General features: G+C 45.3%; 1 protein-coding gene across 1 annotated transcript in view; it reads right to left on the bottom strand.

Moving 5' to 3' along the window:
• The window catches only part of PRSS12 (serine protease 12), a 585,240-nt gene that overhangs the window by 210,559 nt on the left and 354,654 nt on the right, over nucleotides 1-20,027 (bottom strand). Inside the window, exon 8 of the mRNA XM_086961447.1 lies at nucleotides 2,714-2,855. Within this exon, the coding sequence (XP_086817573.1) occupies nucleotides 2,714-2,855 (142 nt within the window). The remainder of the gene's footprint in view (nucleotides 1-2,713; nucleotides 2,856-20,027) is intronic.

Here is a 20,027-nt window from a genome sequence, read left to right as displayed (position 1 = left end):
ATGAGGCAGCTGCAGTTGGTGCAGGTAAGCGCTGTGGGGCAGTGAAGTTACCAGATGACAGAATAAGATTTATTTATTTATTTAATTTTCCCTAGTCCGTCTGTCGACTCCACCCCCTCCTGCGCTGCCCCACCGCACTTGCCTGCATGCACTGCCACTGTGATGAGGGGCTGTCCCTTGAGACTACCTACCCTCATTAGAGTAATGACAGATCACAGCAGTATAGGGTACTAGGTTATGGTGAGACTTTAAGCTTCCAGAAAGTGCAAGACCTGTACTGTCAGGGGGAAAGGAGAAGGTACTCTAATCGAAGGGAAATGGATAAAAGTTTTCATGGTTATCAAGATCTTCTTGTCACCCTGAAAGTAGTACAAAAGGGGGTGGTGATGGAAGGAGCATCTGAATCAATCAAACACTCACACCCAGTCAAAGGATCTGGGTTTAATCCTTCACCGTTTTTTAGCCCACTCTGCCACCCCAGTTCAGACATGGCTATATGCAAATCAGTCTGACCCTGTGCCTCATGGGAACAGTCCAGCCCGAACTGCCAAGCCATGTCTTCCCTGGACCGGAAACAAGCTTCCGAGGACCGGTTTCTGGCATTCCAGCCGTCTTCAGCCCGGCTTGCTTGAATACAGTGGCAAAGTGAGCAAGGGACTCACGTCTGAGCATACCCTGCCACACTTATGGCGGCCAAAAGGGGTACAAAAGGGGGTGGTGATGGAAGGAGCATCTGAATCAATCAAACACTCACACCCAGTCAAAGGATCTGGGTTTAATCCATCACCGTTCTTTAGCCCACTCTGCCACCCCAGTTCAGACATGGCTATATGCAAATCAGTCTGACCCTGTGCCTCATGGGAACAGTCCAGCCCGAACTGCCAAGCCATGTCTTCCCTAGACCGGAAACAAGCTTCCGAGGACCGGTTTCTGGCATTCCAGCCGTCTTCAGCCCGGCGTGCTTGAATCCAGTGGCAAAGTGAGCAAGGGACTCACGTCTGAGCATACCCTGCCACACTTATGGCGGCCAAAAGCGGTACAAAAGGGGGTGGTGATGGACGGAGCATCTGAATCAATCAAACACTCACACCAAGTCAAAGGATCTGGGTTTAATCCATCACCGTTCTTTAGCCCACCCTGCCACCCCAGTTCAGACATGGCTATATGCAAATCAGTCTGACCCTGTGCCTCATGGGAACAGTCCAGCCCGAACTGCCAAGCCATGTCTTCCCTGGACCGGAAACAAGTTTCCGAGGACCGGTTTCTGGCATTCCAGCCGTCTTCAGCCCGGCTTGCTTGAATCCAGTGGCAAAGTGAGCAAGGGACTCACGTCTGAGCATACCCTGCAACACTTATGGCGCCCAAAAGCGGTACAAAAAGGGGTGGTCATGGACGGAGCATCTGAATAAATCAAACACTCACACCCAGTCAAAGGATCTGGGTTTAATCCATCACCGTTCTTTAGCCCACTCTGCCACCCCAGTTCAGACATGGCTATATGCAAATCAGTCTGACCCTGTGCCTCATAGGAACAGTCCAGCCCGAACTGCCAAGCCATGTGTTCCCTGGACCGGAAACAAGCTTCCAAACGCTCCGTCCATCATCCCCTTTTGTATCACCCTGAAAAGTAGCCAGCCATTTAGACAGTTCGGTTGGGCAGGGTAACTTTATTGCAGGGCACAACAGAAGCATGGGTCTTGATTGATTTTAGCTTCCATTTGTGGAACTGGGCTGAATAGAACATTCCACGTCTGTGTGCTGTCCATAGTCACAAGTTGGGCAGTGTTCTGGCAACAAGGCTAGCATCCCAAGAGTTGTCATCTCCTTGATTTGATCATTGTAAGCATATTTGCAGATATACATGGAGTTTTCCTCTACTGATTCTGCGTAATGTTCCCAGTATCGTATGCATAGGGGACAGATGCACTCACTGCCAATAGCTGCAGGCCCTCTTGTTAACATTCTTCTACCACTTAACGTCTCTGCATTGTGGTCAAGACCAAGAAGAACCAAGCAGAAGGTAATTAGAGCTATCCTCCCCAAGTGTGAAGTCTTTGTTGGTTTAGAGATTGTGCCTTATGTTCCAGTTTAGGAAAGAGTTGAAGGCTCAACTCTTTAAAGAACACTATATCAGAAAGCATGAAGCCTCCTCAACTCATCTTCCTTTCCTCTTCCTCTCTGTCTTTAAGCTTGTGTTTGATCATGTACAGCGCTCCCTTGCCTTTTGGCTTGGTTTGCACAATAGAAATTCCATACACATACATAGATACATACATACCATATTTAATGTAAGTCCCTAGTGTGAATCTGTGCACTTGTAAAGGAAGGTATTTTCCCATTTAAACTGAAACAAAGGAGCAGAGAGGCTTTTTTATATCAAGCCAGTGACTGAATTGAGTTTCATATCTGAGAACATTCCATACACACAGCTGCAACCTCTCACAACATACCTTTAGCAGGCAGTTTTAGATGAAAAACACATTTCTCAGGCCTCGTGAGTGTTTTAGCAGAAAAGCTCCAGTGTGACAAACTGCTCTATTTCCAATTATCCTGTAATGCTCGCAAACACATTCCTTGGTCAACCGTTTTTTTGTCACAATGAAACGCATTGTTGTATGTGACAGTGAAGCACTGCATAGTCTTACATATTTCTCTCAAAGGCACTGGTTGACAAAACCATCACACAGGACTGTCTCTTTGGGATGCATCTTACTTGTATCCAAGCTGTCTGCATACAACTGCTGCATCCTTGTCGGTCCATCCGTCATCGCATATGGTCCCCCACTGGCCACTGATGTAAATCTCCACTCGGCCCTCCTTCTTGGTTTCTCCATCCATCAGCCTTATGGGGGGACCTGGGAAGAAATCACAGCAGTCAGCATCAGATAAATGAAATGAAGAGCAGCCGGCATTGCAAACGTTGTTTTATGATGCCCAAGGGGAAAACCTAGTGAAGCAACATGGCAGAAAAACAAGAATTCGTCAAGAGGAAGTTCAGAGTGCTAAAAGAACCTCGAGTTTTGGGAGATTTTCAGTTTTTTCTAGCAATGGGAATATAAATGAGTAATCAAAACATTTTCTTCTAAAGTGATCACCCCTTTCCTCCCACCGCGCGTTCTTCCTGACCACCTCCTGCCCAATAGCCTTTTTAGGTCGAAGCCTGATTTGCTTACATCTTCTTCTTGTGGGTATTCTGAAAGCTTCCCTGGGAATACATTCCACCCATTGCTTACTATTGGCTTTGTGGTTTGTAACTCACATTTACTTGCTTTCTATTTGCTGGCTTTATTTGTTTTAGGTTGTCCAGCTTGAGTTCGTCCCACCAATGAGCATACCTTGTTTATTGTATCCTTCAAAGTACTACTTTTCCATAAACAGGCCTTTAAGTCTTGTTCTTATCTTTTCACATTTGCTGTGCATGCAAAGCCAGAAGTCAAATGTCAGGCTCTTTATTCTGAGGGAGTATGATGTTTACTTCTCTTTTGCTGACTTCTAGGTGAGAGAATGTTTGTGACATTCCATCCTGTTGAGTACCCATGTGAGAGGACAGGCTGTAAGATGTTATTTTTTCCAGCACACAACAAAAATGAACTGCTGTTATTTCAGAATACATCAGAATTAGGAAGGTGGAAATGAAGCACATTTTTTGTAATACTGAAGCGTGGTGTAAGCAAACATTTTAATACAATCAAATCACGTCAATACACTAGGTGATGACATTTCCACACATTATCATTTGTGTGTAGTAAAACTGCATATCTGTACAAATGTATGGTCATTTCAATTGGAAATGTGTTGTCTGTAATGGTACTACACTACCACATCATGCATACTCCACACTCCACCACTCGACCTTACAACACTCCACTCTACAACACTCTACACCGCTCTACTCTACATCACTTTACTCCACTCTATGCTCTTCCACTCTACAATGTACCCTTCCATTTCAAGACACTCCACTCCAAAACACTCTATGACACGTCACACCACACTGCTCCACCCCACACCACTCTATACCCCCACTCCACACCACTTACCCCACTCCACTCCAATCTACTCCACTTCGCCCAATCTACTCCCTCCACCCAATCTACCCAACTCCACTCCAATCTATCTCATTTCACTCCAATTTACCCCACACCAATCTACCCCACTCCAATCTACCCCATTACAATCTACCTGATCCTTATCAACCCCACCCTAATCTACTCTACCCCTCTCTACCTCACTCCACTCCACTCTACCCCACTTCAACCTGCCCCACTCTAAACGACCCCACTTCAGTCCTTTCCAATCTACCCTATTCTAATCCACCCAATCTACCTCACTCGAGTCTATCCTGCTCCACTCCAATCTACTCCACTCCAACCTACCCCAATCCACTCCATTCCACTCCAATCTACCCCAATCTACCCCACTTTACTTTGCCCCAATCTCCCTCAATCTACCCCACTCCTATCTACTTCTCCCCTATCCACCCCACTCCACTAAAATTTACCCCAATCTACCCTATCCCAGTCCACCGCACTCCACCCTGCTCCAACCCACCTCGCTCCGATCCACCCTGCTCCAATCTACCGCACTCCAATCCAACCCACTCCACTCCAATCTACTCCACTCCAATCTACTCTATTCCAATCTACCCCACTCCACTCCAATCTACCCCACTCCACGTCACTCAATCCACCCCACTCAATTCAGCCCGCTCAATCCACCATGCTCCAATCCATATTCCAATCCACCCCACTCCAGTTTCCATTCCAATATACCCGGCTCCATTCCAATCTACCCCATTATACCACTCCACTCCACCCCAATCTATTTCGATCCACCATATTCCTATCTACCCCATCCCAATCTATCCCACTCCACTCTAATCTATCCCATTCCACCCCACTCCAATCTACCCCTCCACTCCAATTCACCCCACTCCACCCGATTCCAGTCCACCCCATCCCACTCCAATGCACCCCAATATACCCCATTCTACTCTACCCCAGTCTTCCTTGATCTACACCACTCTTATCTACTTCACCCTTATCTACCCCACTCCTCTCTAATCTACCCCACCCAACTCCAATCTACTCCACTCCAATCTACCTCGCTCTACCACACCCCAATCTACCCCACTCCACTCCAATCTACCCCTCTCCAATCTACTCCATCTAGCCCAATCTACCCCACTCCAATCTACCCCACCGCAATCCACCCCAATATGCCCCACTCTGCTCTACCCCAGTCTTCCTTGATCTACCCCACTCCTATCTACTTCACCCCAATCTACCTTACTCCACTCCAGTCTACCCCACCCAACTCCAATCTACCCCACTCCACTCTACCCCAGTCTACATCACTCCCCTCCAATATTTCCCATCTGCTCCTCCCCGGTCTAACCCACTCAACCCCACTCCAATCTACCCACCACACTTCACTCCACTCCAATTGACCTCAATGTACCTCACTCCAGTCTACCTCACTCTACCCCACGCCAATCTACCACATTCTACTCCACTGTACCCCAACCTATACCACTCCCCTGTAGCCCAATCTACCCCACTCCACGCTACTCTAAGCAACCCTATTCTGCCCCACTCCAATCTACTGCAATCTACCCCACCCCATAGCACGCCACTAACTTTTAGCTGAATAGCAGCCACATTGGTATATAACATGGCTAAAGCACATTGCCAAAGCCAATGGCTTTCGCATAAGCGAGACCTATTGGCATTGCCAATGCTTGTTGAGTATGGTGGCGTCTTGGGGTTGAGGGAGAGTTACTGGGAGAAAGGATAGAAACAGTGTGATACGGGAAGAAAAGAGTGTGGGAGAATGTGTGCGCAAAACTATAACGCTTGAATTTGAAAATCATTTTGGGTAAAGGAACTGCAGCATTTTACCACTGGAGTGCGGTAGATTGGAGCGGGGTGGATTGGAGCGAGGTGGGTTGGAGCAGGGTGGAGTGCGGTGGACTGGGATAGGGTAGATTGGGGTACATTGTAGTGGACTGGAGTGGATAGGGGAGAAGTAGATAGGAGTGGGGTAGATTGAGGGAGATTGGGGCAAAGTAAAGTGGGGTAAATTGGAGTGGCGTAGATTGGAGAGGAGTGCATTGGGGTAGGTTGGAGTGGAGTAGATTGGAGTGGAGCAGGATAGACTCGAGTGAGGTAGATTGGGTGTATTAGAATGGGGTAGATTGGAAAGGACTGAAGTGGGGTAGTAAGTGGGGCAGAATCAAAAGAGATCAAACTGTTGACGGGAACCACTCACAGTCTTACTGCATCCTTTAGTATTACCTTGATGTTTGAACTGTTGTAGGCTGGTGATGTAAGCTTGAATTGCAACTGTTAAGAAACACAAGATTTTTTCTGAGTGTCTACGCAGTTGCTCCCCATGATATTATCCATCACCTTATTGATAATAGAGAAAGTTGTAAAATGATTGAAGGTATTAGGTTGCATATTCAAGTCAAGGCCACTGGTTGCAATAGGATGCAAATGGTACATTCACACCATCATGTTTGAGAACCAAGCTGTGGTATGGAATCAAATACTTACCCATTGATGTAGCAGAGCACCAACAGGTCCAAACGCAAGCAAAGAACACAGTCCCATCCACCAACAATTTGAGAAGTAAAGGATCGCCAAAATAAGGATGAAGTAAGCCCCTCATACCTTTGGGCAGAGGTGCAACTTCACCTGATGCACTAACAATAGCTACACCCATGAAGCTACCACTCAATATTACCATTACATCAATACCATCCATCTCCTCCATGAGGACTAGTCTGCTCCAGATCACGCTGCAGCAGAGAGACAGATACCATAGACATTGTAGATGATGCCCTATTAACCACAGATAAAGATGACCAACCCTTCCTTCTGATATGGCTTGACCTCTCAGCTGCCTTTGCCACCATCGGCCATCTCACAACTATCCATACTCTGAAGTCGTTCATGGGATTTACTAGCAATGCCCTTCATTGGTTTCTTCCTTTCCAACCAACACCAAGTAATTCAGTTGGGCAGCTCCAGAAGATTCCTATCACCTGTAGGCTTCCATACTGTCCCCTGTCATTTTCATCCTCCCCATGGTGCCCTTTGGGGCTATACTCACAGATGAAAGCATCACAATTCGCCAATATGCTGACAATACACAACTGTAGTGAGAAGTCTCCTCCACTCTATACAACCAATGACTTAAACACTTCACCTGATCCAGACCTGAATGTCCAGCCCCTGCAAGCTCAACCACACCAAGACAGAATTCCTGTTACTTGTCAAGACTAACAAGTATAAACTAGTATAAACCTGACTCAGTGGCATGAACTTGATGGCTTCGAACCTAAACTCTCGCTCAATGCCAAGTCACTTGGATTCACCATGGACAACAATGTCATTCAAAAGGAATACATTGCCAAGAAAACAAAGACAGTCTGAAAACTTCTCTCTCTACTGAAGAAACTGAAATTGTTCCTCCCAGAAAGCAACTTCAGAACAGCTGTTCAAGCCTCATAATCTGACATCTGAATGGTAGAAATTCCCTGCTCAATGATCCCCTAGAGTACATCCTGGCACCCCTTAAGGAATCCTACATACCACAGCATGTCTCTACCAGTGGTGTCTTGCCAGTGTGCATCCTCTTGTAACCCAGATGTATCGTTTACAAAGACATTACGAACGGTACCCCAGCCTGCCTGGATGAAAAGCTCACCATCTTCGACGGCTCCTGGCATATCCGCAGCTAATACTCCATCAGAATGGAGACAAAGTAGTGTGAAAAAGAAAACAACAAACTAACAGGCCTTTTCCATTAATGCACCCAGGGTCTGGAACACCATTTCCATACCCATCTGACTTATCCCAATCCCACTCTAAATTAGGAAAAAGTTGAAGACATGCTGCATTAAAGAACACGATATCATGATTCAGTAATAGTCCACGAATCGGCAATCTCTCAAATCACTTGTTGACTGTAACCTTGCCTTTGACCTTGTAAAGGTCTGTGCGCTATGGTCATGCTATACACATATCACACCCATACAAACATATTTGCAAATGGGAGGATAATGTGTAAAGTGAGCATTGCAATAGTTTAGCCCAGTCTGATGTGCTGAAAGATACCAACATAGGCAGGGCAGAATCCTACATGGAGGATCCCACTATCCCTGGAATCTCACTTAATCAACCATTCAAGTGACAGTGTCCATCTCTATATCAGAACAATCATCCTCAGAGGCTTCATGATCTATCCCTGTAATTCTTACTCCATAGTAAGAAACAGTGGCATCATAGCCACATTTAAGAAAGTCTCCTTTTTACGGCAGCTTTCAACATCTCTGAATATTGTAAGTAATATACTACAGACATTGCCAGTGTAAGCGACTATTTCTGAGATTAGAGTCTCCCCGCATTATTCTGAGGGCCTCTTAATAGTTGAGAATTTCTTCCAGCTTCACAGTCAGTACTCAAAGTCCTTCCATAACAGAACAAAGAATATAAAACAAGCACAGAATGGTCATTGATTTAATCTTAGTATGTTTCTTTTTGAGTAGTGATGTTGCATCTCCTACTATTGGAACATTTGTACCAAATGCAACTTGTTTTCACATAACATTCATATTTTATTTTGCTCCATGCTGAAATGTTAAAGCATCTGCATGGTTTTCAGGAGGAACCTAATAATGATATTGAAGGGACACATTCATGAATGAATGTTGGAATACAGCCTCTTACTACATAGGACTGTTCTTGAGGGTGAAAAATCAATATTTAGGAAACAACTTTGATGTGGTACTACACGACAGTGGATCACTCCCTAGACTGTGTGAGGCAGCCTGTTCTTTACAATACTCAGTGGCAGAAGCACATAGGCATTTGAAATATAGTACCAAAGGTCTTTAATATGTTTCATAGTAAAAACACCCAATGCTGAACCATAAGACCTGGGGAATGTGATGACAACTTCTTAAGCCTAACATGAACAAAGGTATACTGTATGGAACAGATATCAGGGAAGAGCTCTGTAAAGATCATTGGTTATTCAGTGTAGCTGTAGTCCACATTTGCTTCGGTAACAAGAAGTCCTGTTGTGATGTTGCAGCATTCCAGAGACTAGTAATGGACATATAGTAATGCGTGTGGCTAGTGCATGGCATGTTCGCGTAAATTAATGCACATTATTAAAAGTGCTTGGTGAGGAAAGGAGAAAAATATATTTTACTCTCATAACTCTTGAACTGCCAATCTTTAAAGTTTTGTGCAGTACAGCTCATTGTTCCCCCGGTCAACTTTAACTAAACTTTAACTAATCCCTTTTCAGTGAATTTAAAGGGTGTTTTGATTATTATTGCAATTACCTAAGGTATAAAGTGGTTAACATTTAATGAGGCACGATCCACAATGTAGTGGTGGGAGAGTGGTGAAGGTAGAAAAAGATAGGGTGCCCAGTCATGAGGGTCGATATAATGATGATGATGTCATGAGAAGGGGAGATATTGGGAAGAACACTTAAAGACAGTCAGCACACGATGATAACCCCGCGTCCCCAAAACGCATGGGCAGAGTTCCAAGAAACAAACCCCCTGCTGCCCCCAGAAACAACATTCCCCCACAATCCTTAACCAAGGCATGTAGAGACTTTTCTCATTGCTCAACATCCTCCCCAGATGCCCTGGCTTATAGGTTTGTCAATTGCTCAACAAGAGTGAACATCAACAGCGCCTGAAAGTAATGAAGTGGTTGCTCTCAGTAATTAACATTAATATTGTTACAGTAATAAACTTCAATGGTTGCAGACAGACACATGCATTAATGCTAACCCAGACATTAATGATCATCAGCGGCCCCCTGCAGTAATAAGCATCAATGTCCCCAAGCAGTGATCAGCCTTAATGACCCCAAGCAGTAGCAAGTAATAATGTTGGGCCAAGGCAGTGATGAACATCTATATGCCTAGACAGTATGCTACTGCCCAGGCATTGATAAGCATGAATTGCCCTAGGCAGTAATGAGTTTCATTAGCCTCAGGCAGAATGAATATCAATCAACTTAGGCATTAAAAGTGGGGTAAAAAATTAAAGGTACTTTTTCTGTCTCGCCTACTGGCAGCTTTAGCTGTCAGGCATACCTCAATGTATTGTATTGTAATTGCATTTATATAGCGCTTACTACCCCTGACGAGGTGTCAAAGTGCTTTTTTGGCGAGTAGCACGCTACTCTGGAACCAATAAAGGTTTAGTGTTGAATTAGTATAGTGAAATATGTATGTAATTTGAGTGGTGGATAGGTTAGTCAGTTATTTGGATTCAGAAGGATAGCGAAGGGATAGAAGAGGGAAAAAGATTTGCATTTAGATAGTGCTTGTTACCCCTGATGGGGTGTTGAAGCATTTTTTGGGCGAGTAGCACTCTACTCCGGAACCCATAAGTTTTTTTTTTTAACATTTTTTTTTAAAGGTGACACAAGCATTTTAAGCACATACAAACTATTTCATTTAACATAAATTCCAAAATCTGCGTAAATATTACAAGAAGCAGTAAAAGAAGAAAGCAAAAAGGAAAATAAAATAGGTAAATGAGTTTGCAGAGTCGTAGAAAAGAAGAAAACAGGACTCAATTTCACATTAGTTCAATTCACAAGTAGGAAACAAACAACCCCAAATTCTATCTATTTTAGCCAGTGCTTTAGCACCTCTTTTCCTAGCTAACAGTAGTTCCATATGATATATCTCTGTCACCAAGCACCACCATTCGTTTACATGAGGTGATTGTTCCTCTATCCATGCTCGAGCTATGACCAGCCTTGCACATGCTAATAAAATAAAAATTAAGTCTTGAAATGGAAAAGAGTTGAGTTGTAAGCCTATAAGGATCATGTCTGATGATAATGGTACCTCAATTAGTTGTTTTGATCTCAGAATATTTTCTATGCCGTCCCAGAATGGAGTAAGAACAGGGCAGAGAACCAACATATGTTCTAAATCAGTAGTCTGAGTATGACACTTTGGGCATTTGGTACGATCGTTAAAGTCGTTGTTGGGGGCCCATTTACTTATTTGTAAAGGAGTATAGTAAAGTTGACATATCGTTTTATATGCTTGGAGTTTTAAGCTTGAAGAGTGGACTAATATGTCGATTTTGTTTAAAAAAGAAGAAATATCATTTGAACAGATACCGGCCGTAAACCTTAGAGCCCATTTCTGTGCTAATTTGGGGCAATCATCTATCTTGCCTTCGATAAAGCATTTGTATCCTTGACTAATGATGTTTTTATTGTTCCCTACTCCATTATACATGCACAACCATAAGTCTGAGTCAACAATCTCTTTGAGGTTTAATTTCCCTATAAGGAAGTCGCGTATTTGTATATATTTAAAGTAAGCATTTGCAGGTAATTTATATAATAGCATAAGTGTGTCAAAGTCCAAGAAACCTGCTGACCCATATAGGTCCCCCAATCTTACTATACCTCGCCTTGCCCATATTTTACATCCTGAATCAATAAAAATACTTGGTAATCCCGGATTATTCCAAAGAGTTAAAAGAGAATGATAGAATGTTGCTTCATTCTGAGTCAATACCATCTTCCATATGCTGATTATATCTTTTGCAGTCTTAAACTTAACTCTTTTAAAATAATTCGGGTCATTATTTCTGGCCAAAAATTGTAAGGAATCTGATCCTAACATAAATTGGTGGAAAAAATATGGATTATTAGAATTAAACAAGCTCTGTAACCGTCCCAAAAATGATGCAAAGTAGTACATTCTGAAATCCGGAAAGTCAAGCCCTCCTTTAATAAAAGGTAATTTCAGGGAGGAAAGTGCTCTGCGATTCTTTTTAAAGCCCCATATAAAACTGCCCAATATGCCGTCGAGTTTCCTAAAAAATATTTTATTTATCTTCAAAGGAATGCATCTGAATAAGTATAAAAATTTTGGTAAAATATTCATTTTGATAAGGTTAATTCGCCCTATGAGGTTTAAAGGCACCTTATGCCATTTTTTTAGAAGAGCCTGAGTGTCTTTAAGTAATACATCATAGTTCAATGCCATTATATCCTTGATGTTAGATGTTAACTTGATACCTAGATAGGTGGCGGCGTGGCATATTCCCGTTACTGGTATCTGAGGTTTATAATTGGCTATAATTTGGGTCTTGCCTAGATTTAATTTATATCCTGATACTTCACCAAATGTATCTGCTTCTTTGATGATTCCTGCCTAGCTTCCATCACGTCAGATGTATAAACTGCCAAATCATCCGCATAAGCAGTTATTTTAAGCGATCTTATCCCAGATGTGAATGGTTTTATCAATACCTGCTCTTGTATAGCATTAATAAAAGGTTCCATGGCAAGAGCAAATAATAGAGGAGAGAGCGGGCATCCCTGCCTGGTCCCTCTCAAAATTGAAAATTTTAGAAGAAAGTAAACAATCATATCCAATTACAGCATTAGGGCAGTCATAAAGTGCTTGGATTTTCGTTAAAAATTTACTACATAAATATAAATTCTCGCAATACGAGAGCGGCGATAGAATAGGTAAAATTCTCGCATATAAAATTGCTGACGATAGATCTACTTCTTTAATTAAGAGCATAGAAGGCGCAAATGGTATTAATCATACTAGTCCAGAGCAGATATTACAACAATTTGTAGAATATTATACTAAATTATATACCCCAGAGGTCGTCCCCCCTATATCGATGGTAGAAAATTACATTAGAACCAATTGGCGGCTAGAGAAGGATATAGTAGATATGGAAGAACTGGAAGAAGATTTTACTAAGGAAGAACTAAAATCCGCTATCTTCTCTCTCCCCTCTGGGAAGGCTGCGGGGGATGACACATTGCCGATTGAAATTTATAAAATATGTTGCGAGGAATTACTTCCAATACTTTGCTCAGTTATTAATCATATAAGTACAACCGATAGGGCCCCGACCTCTTGGAATACTGCTAAAATTATTTTTTTTCTAAAAAAAAAAAAAACACCTACGGAATGCGGGTCTTACCGCCCAATTTCTTTGATTAATGCCGATGCCAAAGTATTCGCTATATTAATCGCCACAAGACTTTCCCCCCTTATGCCTAAGCTGGTCAGCGAACATCAGCATGGCTTTGTAGTAGGCAGAAATACTACTCAACACGTAAACACTGCTATTACTCTGTTTGACATAGCAGCCACTAATCCCTCCCCACTCGGAATGATACTACTCGACGCTGAAAAAGCTTTTGACCGAGTGGGGTGGGATTATCTCTGGGTAATTCTTAAGGAAATTGGGTTCACAACTAAATTTGTAACGAAAATCCGGAACCCATAAGTATTGCGAATATTTCAAGAAAACAATACATACAAGAACTGGTACAGAAAGACGAGGGCTCTTTCAACCAATGGCTGTCATTTGTTTTTTGTGGTTTATCACTGGCTGTCGATGAGGAAGGTTATATTATCCCATTGCTGTAATAATTAGGTTCTGAGAATTTAATAGTCCTCACTCACAATATCTCTCACGCTGCTTGTTGCTCATCACCCGCTTCCCTCACTCCCATCTCCCTTCCTGTCACCCAACTCCCTGCCATGTTTATGCACACTTCACCTCTCACCTCACATTGTTTCTCACTTCCCCTCCCCATCATGGTCCCTTCATGGATCACCTTGCTCTCTGCCTCTCACATCACCATGCTCCATGTCTCCTACATCTCTCACATCATCCAACCACGTATCAGTTCACGTGATGCCTCATGTCTTCCTGGCTCTAGCGACTCCTGGACAGATGTCTGTTGCTGCACCACAGAACTGGTGAGGATGAGGCGAGTGCAGAGGAAGTCCTCAACTTGTGCACCAGAGGAAGGGATGCGACCCCAGGGAGCACAGCCCTTGGAGGGATGGCTGTGAGTAAGGACTTATGTACACTTTTTAATTTGTGCCAGTAGTCCCTCAAGCAGAGTTCATAATTCTTAATTACCCATGATTCACTGTTGAATTCCACACTGAGTTTTACCTACTGTTCGCCCTGCCTCGATGTCCTGTTTCGATGGCCATTTTGAAGCCAAGCAGGTTGCAGATTTTAGTCTTTTTCTATGCCAGTAGAAGGTATATGTGTAGTTTTTCTTTTGTGTCCTTGATCGCTACTAAATCATAGTTCCGCCTTTATGTTGCAGGTCTGCCGTGCTAATTCATTTTTACGTACCAGCCAGCCAGCCCTTCGTAGCATTTGCTTCACAGTATCATCTTTGTTGCTTTTTATCCGTGTGAAGATGTATTTTAATTGTCTTTGCTGGTTTATAAAATTCTGCAAAAAAGATACATTTTCCTTCTATTACTAGCAAGAACTGGCAAAGAATATTGGGCATACCAATGCCATTGCTTCTCAAACTAAAGAAAGAGAGACATCTACTATCTTTGCCAGTGCTTGTTTTTAAAACTCATTTTCTTAGCGTTCGTAAAAAGAGATTTTCAGAGAAAGGAAACGGTATTAATAAATGTGGCATACTATGAACTATAGCAAATCGGGAAACTCAGGGGTGGGGTCGAATCATAATTGCAAAAGTGTGTGAATTTGGCTCTCTAATAGGGTTTCCTATTTTTTCAACTATCTTTTAGTGTTCGTGAACACTGAAACATATTAAAAACAAAAAACATATTTTTGTGAATGGTTTCTTTTTTCCAGTTCCCTCTGAGGTATGAAATGTTAATTTTTTGCTAATACCTTTGGTGTAATTTGACAAATGTCTACTATATTTCTTAGATACTTCAGCTAATCCTCCCAGTTGCTGATTTCAAATTGTGTGCTAAGGAGTCAACCGATGCATGAAGGTGGGCTGATCATGGGACCCGCGGAGTGACCTGACGAATCTGTGACGTCTACCCAACCGGTCTGATGGCGATTCGTGGCGTGGATGCTGATCCATCCGGTGAGGGGCTGATGTGCTGGGGACGGTGGTTGTGACGGTGGTGCTCCTTGGCGGACTGCCGTCGCAGGTGCATTGGCCGTGGGTTAGCGACCCTCCACGTGCATTCTCAAGATGGCGGCTCAACCAGAGGATGAAAAATCACTGTCCAGGTCGACTAAGGGGTCCCGATCCGTTCAAGCTAACAAACTGGACCGATATACACTGCCCAGAGGCTCGCCTTCTGGGTCGGGACACATGTTTGGAGGAAATAGAGAATCTGCTGACTCTGCATCAGAACCCACACTGCAAGATGTTATGGCCACCATAGAGGGGTTCAAGACCTCCCTCAGGCAGCAGATGGCTTCGCTGGACCATAAGCTGGACACTGTGTCCATTGAGGTCAACCTAATCCGAGCTGATCTCACCAAAACCTGTGAGAAGGTCAAGTCACTCTTTATCAAAATCGCGAGCTTGACTGACGATGTGTCGAAGTTGCAACAGGAGGTTCGTGGACTCATAGCTGTCAGTGACTTGGCGAGCCGCAAACTGGACGATTACGAAGGATGGGCTCGGAGGAATAACGTACGCATAATTGGCGTCCCGGAGAAAGCTGAAGGTCTGGCCCTGGATCTTTTTATTGAAGACATTATCCTCAACCATCTGAAGCCGAAAGGATTGGGTAACTTTTTTACGATAGGATGTGCTCATAGAATTCCGGGAGGACGTCCTAAACCGGGGGCCCAACCACGTCCGATGATCGCGAGGGGGCTCAACTTCAGAGATAGAGATGCTATCCTGCAGGCTTCCAGATCCGGGGGCCCCCTGAGTTATGAATTCCACCCTCTCCTTTTTTCCGGACTTTACTCAGACCGTCCAGCGGCAGCGGCAGAGTTTCCTTGGAGTCAAGAGGCGGCTCAGGGACAGGGGTTTGAAATATGCAATGTTGTACCCAGCCAAGTTGCGAGTTGAGGTGGCGGGGAAAGTTTTGTTCTTTGATAACCCTGAAATTGCCTCGGATTGGCTGGAGGGTCTTCCTCCCCACAGAAATCCCCGGGCAGAGGGCGGCGAAGATGGACATGGTGCTCAGGAATAGGAATGATAAGTATCGCTGTAGCTCGAGCAATGCAGGCTGGTGGGGAGGGGTACCGCTTGCAAGCCAATCCTATGTAGCGGCTTCCTTTAATTAGGTGTAGCTCCAGGTGCAAGACATGATTCCTATGGGCGGGGCGGAGATGCGGGGCTCTGGCTTCCTCCTCTGATCTACATTTAGATAGTTGATTAGTTAGAATATGGGGCGACAGGCACACTTCGAATTAGGGGTTTGCGAATGCCGCAAGCAGGGGTGCAGGGTGGGGGGAGGTGGGATGGATATGTTTTTGTGTAATTGTAGTTTTCTTTTGTTATTTCTTTTCCCTTTCCTCTTTGAGTCAGGTGATAATAATGTAGCGCGATGCTCTTCTCATGGGTTGAATGGCACAGGGTAGTCGAGGATCAGGGATGAGAGTGCTGAGTTCGAATGTGAATGGATTGGGTGACAAGATCAAGAGAGGGATGGTCAGTCAACTTATTAGGAGACACTCCCCAGATGTGGTATTGTTGTAGGAGACACACTTGGTAGGTAATAGATGCATGGCCCTCCACAAAGGGGGGTATAAGTTAGTGGTGCATGCTGGGTTTACCACCGGCTCTAGGGGGGACGGGATTCTGGTTAAGAATTCCTTTCCTCTGTCTGTGCAGGCTACGTGGGTGGAACAAAGGGGCAGATACGCGGGAGTCTCGGGGCGGGTGGGGGGCAAGACGTCACTTTTATATTTATATACTAGCAGCCCATCCCGACCTTGTCCGGGAGCAACAGGCTTCCCCGCCCCCCACCCGCCCCAACATTGTCCAGCAGCCCGGGCCCCTGCCCGGCCCATCCCCCGCCTGCCCCGACCCCGCCTGCCCCGACATAGATCCCCTTACCTCAGCTGCCGCTCCTCCCGCCTGTCCGCTGCTGATATACTTCTTTAAATATGTCTGTTCTTCTTTGCAGAGGTGTACAGCTTGCCAATCTGTTCTACAGAGTGTACATTGGCTGGAAAAGCTTACATCATAGCTAATCTTTTTGGCCTAGAGGTGTGTTAATGATTGCATAAAAACACTAGATCATTCTCTTTTCTCCTGCAGCCCGGGCCCCCGCCCAGCCCGTCCCCCGCCTGCCCCGACATGGGTCCCCTTACCTCAGCCGCCCCTCCTCCCGCCAGTCCGCTGCCCGCACAGCCGCTGGCCTGTCCGCTGCTCCTCACGTCATCGCTCCTCCACCGCGCCATGTCCGCCGCTCCCTTACCTCAGCCGCCGCTCCTCCAGCCTGTCCGCTGCTCGCACCGCCGCTGGCCTGTCCGCTACTCCTCACGTCACCACTCCTCCCCCACACCATGTCCACCTCTCCTCGTCGCGCTCCTGGACGCCGCTCCTCCCCGCCCTCCTGATGTGAGCACGCACGTCGTGGCCGGCACTACTTCGGAGGGACTACTTTTTGTTTACTGTAAATTTTTTAAATGACATTTTTTTTTTACATTTATATAGCCTATACCCATCTACACACCCTGATGATTCCAACGGTGTATCGGGTGTGTGGATTGGCGCTGTGGTTCCCAAATTTACCCTCCTCAAAGGCTGAAAGTTCTTCCTTTATTATAGTAGTATAGATGTACCACCGCCAGACTGAGACCTTCCGAGATTTGAGCTCTGTCTTTCTCACGTTGCCCCTTGGTGGCCTAGTCTTAGGAGGCATCTTTAATGCCGTATTTGATGGGGAGGTGTACCGCAGCCCGCCGCGGGCGCTTAGACAGACGCAGAGATGGCTTTCAGAATTCCTGGACACGCTGGGGTTGGTTGATAGTTGGCTAATACGCAACCCAACATTGACACATAACACCCACATTTCAGCAGCTCACAGTAGCTTATCTAGGTTAGACTACATATTGCTACCAGCGGCAATGGCGATCATGGTCCACGAGGTGAAGTATCTTGGGAGAGGAATCTCTGATCACTCTCCATTATGGCTGCAGATCGCCCTCGATCAGCCGGCAGTGGGCGGGATAGCTCCCATTAGCGCCTGTCAGTTAAAGGACCCAGCTATTAAAAAAGAGGTACTCCAGATGTCAGACCGTTACTTTCTGGAAAATGTGAGGTCTGTAGATTTGGCGCAGTCCCTCTGGGAAGCATACAAAACAGTAGCGAGAGGTGAGGTATTATCCTTAGTGTCAGGTAAGAAGAAGAGACAGAAGTTATACTTTTGGAGGAAAAGGTGACTAAGTCACATACGCCTGCAGAGCGCCACCTGTTGATACTCTGACAGGAGGAATATAAAGACCTTGTTAGAGATAGAGCGGTGGCTCAAAACAATGCCGTCCAGAGCCGTATATATGAGCACGGCGATAAAGCCGGTACATTGATTGCATGGCTTGAGCACGGGGAGCGAGCATCTAGGCTGGTACCTGAATTGGAAGGGTTGGAGTCACGTAAGATCACGGATCCACAGGCTGTGGCAGACGAGTTTTCTGAGTACTACCAGAAGGTTTACACGGCCGGTAGTGAATTTGCGGAAGTTGAGAATAGCGAAATGATCAGAGACATTGTTATGCCTAGTCTGTCAGAGGAGGACAGAAGCAATCTTGTCTCTGCTTTTTCAGATGATGAAGTTGCGCTGGCGATCAGGCAGATAAAGTCCAGTAAAGTGACAGGTCCCAACGGGATACCAATTGAGTTGTACAAGTTGAATGCTGGTAGACTCGCCCCACACGTCCACGCCATGTTCGTGGAAAGCAAAGAGAAGGGTGAGCTTCCATATGACCAACGAGTGCCCAATATAGTGGTCATACATAAAGTCGGTAATCCTAAGTCACAATGCTCCTCCTTTAGACCCATATCGCTTCTCCACGCAGAACCCAAAATTCTAGCAAAGCTCCTGGCTACTAGGCTGGTCAAGGTGATCATGACCCTGATTCACCCGGATCAATCCGGTTTCATGCTGCGTCGGAACACGGCACTAAATCTGCGCAGACTTCATGGAGTCCTTGGGGGTTCCCCGAGGACCCATGAGCCGACAGTGTTGGTATCTCTAGACGCCACAATGGCCTTTGACAGAGTGGAGTGCCAATATTTGTTTGCGGTGTTGGCGAAGCTGGGCTTTGGAAGTGAGTTTATTGGTTGGGTGCGCCTACTATATGCAAATCCCCTAGCCAGAGTGGTTGTCAATAACTGTAAGTGTAGTGACTTTTCTTTGGGAAGAGGCACGAGACAGGGATGCCCGTTGTCCCCATTACTCTTTGCACTCGCAATGGAGGCCTTGGCGGCCTGGGTCAGATGGGATGGATTGATACGGGGCTTACGATGGTCGCCTGACTGGGAAGATAAGATCTCGCTCTATGCAGATGACGTTTTGCTTTACCTCACCAACCCCAAGGAATCCTTCCGTAACTTTCTAGACGTACTTGCCATTTTTGGTAGATACTCCGGATTGGCCATAAACTGGGCAAAGTCGGTGCTCTTTGTCCTGGTGGGCGACCCGCCGGTGATTCCGCAGTCGTGCCCTTTTCATATTGAGACTGTAGGATTTAAGTATTTAGGTATATTTATTACGCTCAATCCACAGTTACGCTATGATAATAACTTAGCTTCCTCGTTGAACAGGTGTAAGAAAGATGTGGAGCGCTGGAAAGTTCTTCCACTCTCCCTGCTCGGAAGAGCCGCTCTCTTCTAGATGATGGCGTTGCCTCGTTTTTTATATGCCTTGCAGAACTCGATAGACCCAGTGCCGACTGCATACTTTAGGGAGATAGAGGCTCTTCAGAGGCAGCTCCTGTGGGACGGTAGGGCCCGTATAGCGTTTAGTAAACTGACTCTCCCATGGTACGACGGCGGGATCGGAATTCTGGATTTAAGGAAGTACTATTGGGCCTCACAGCTGGCTGCTGTGAATCATATTGTTTACGGAATCCCACGGGATCCGGGCAATGCCATGGACCGGGGTCAGGCGCCGGGTGGGATGATAGATAGAGCTCTGTATTCCAGGCCTGGGAGGTTTCCATTGACTGGCCCGACCGCGCATGCGATACAGGTGTGGCACGCGGCCAATAAATGTCTCGG

The sequence above is a fragment of the Lissotriton vulgaris genome, chromosome 3_1 (genome assembly GCF_964263255.1).
Source record: "Lissotriton vulgaris chromosome 3_1, aLisVul1.2, whole genome shotgun sequence".
Taxonomy (NCBI): domain Eukaryota; kingdom Metazoa; phylum Chordata; class Amphibia; order Caudata; family Salamandridae; genus Lissotriton; species Lissotriton vulgaris.
The sequence above is the reverse complement of the archived record's forward strand: the minus strand, read 5'-3'. Positions and strand labels throughout refer to the sequence as shown.